The sequence below is a fragment of the Orycteropus afer genome, unplaced genomic scaffold (genome assembly GCF_000298275.1).
Source record: "Orycteropus afer afer isolate SDZICR_OR568_19922 unplaced genomic scaffold, OryAfe1.0 scaffold00275, whole genome shotgun sequence".
Lineage (NCBI taxonomy): Eukaryota > Metazoa > Chordata > Mammalia > Tubulidentata > Orycteropodidae > Orycteropus > Orycteropus afer.
The window spans coordinates 3,409,810-3,411,001 of NW_006921862.1; the positions used below are offsets into that span (position 1 = coordinate 3,409,810).

The 1,192-nt window shown below is 38.7% G+C and overlaps 1 protein-coding gene across 1 annotated transcript in view; it reads right to left on the reverse strand.

The window, feature by feature from the left end:
• Positions 1 to 1,192, reverse strand: part of C7 (complement C7) — a 94,510-nt gene that overhangs the window by 89,366 nt on the left and 3,952 nt on the right. Inside the window, exon 2 of the mRNA XM_007950535.1 lies at positions 572 to 627. Within this exon, the coding sequence (XP_007948726.1) occupies positions 572 to 627 (56 nt within the window). The remainder of the gene's footprint in view (positions 1 to 571; positions 628 to 1,192) is intronic.

Here is a 1,192-nt window from a genome sequence, read left to right on the forward strand (position 1 = left end):
CATGTTGTCAGAAGGGACCACTCTCTGCAGAAGAATGTCATGCTTGGTAAAGTGGAGGGTCAACGAAAGAGGGGAAGCCCCTCAACAAGATGGATTGACACGGTGGCTGCAGTGATGGATCAGGTATAGTAGGGATCATGAGGCTGGCACAGGACCGGGCAATGTTTCCTTTTGTTGTACATAAGGTCGCTATGAGTAGGAGACACTCAACAATACATGACGACAACAACAACAAGAACAAATGGTACTGAGCCAAGCAAAGACACCGACATGTTTTTAATCTGAAAGGTTCTTTTCCACCAGAGAAAAAAAAATTAAAGAAAATATTCTTCTGCTACCCTTGTTTTTTCTAAAAATGTAGAAAAAGCTCTGGAAGTATAAACGCAAGCAGGTGGCAATGGAAAAATCAGACGCTAATGAAGAATGGCCTAAGAATACAAACATAATGTTTTAATTGTGGTAACTATATATGTAACATAACACTTGCCATTTTAACACGTTTTCACATGTACAATTCAGAAAAAAAAAATCACTTTTAATACTTTACATACACAATCCAAAAAAATCTCACCTTACAAAAACTTGGAACTCTCCTATAAATCCCACCAAAATGAATAAACTCCATGCCTAGAGATCAAAAAGCAATAACACATTATTTTAGCTTGCAATTATTGAGGCAAAAATCAGTACATTTGTCAAGTCAAGATTTGTGAATTGGGAGCAGAAGAGAGTAAAGGAACCACAGACAAGGCCACATCATTTGGCTTTTCTTTTCAGTTTCTATTTTAAACAAAAGTTTTAATACCATTTTGTTGATCACACCTCCTGCTGTTCATTTCTGGAAAAACAACAACTTTGTCATGGACAAAGAAACAAAGTGTACTGCTGCAAGTATGTGAGCTCCAACATTTCCTTATGTTGAAGGGTCCCATCATCTTTGAATCCCTGTCTCCACTCCCCTTCTCTCCAGCATCAGCACTCACATGGACACCCACCAGGGGGAAAGCTTGAAAGAAATTGAAGTGCTGGTTGCTGAGAAGCTAAAAGGTAAGTGAGCTTCAAAGAGGAGTAATTACAAGTTGAGACACGATGATTCTCATCCTATTCCTTACTACTTAGCTCAGTGTTCAAAACACCTTTGAGGTCTCATATAGTCATCTTGACGTGATAGCATAAGCCTAAATATTGGGGC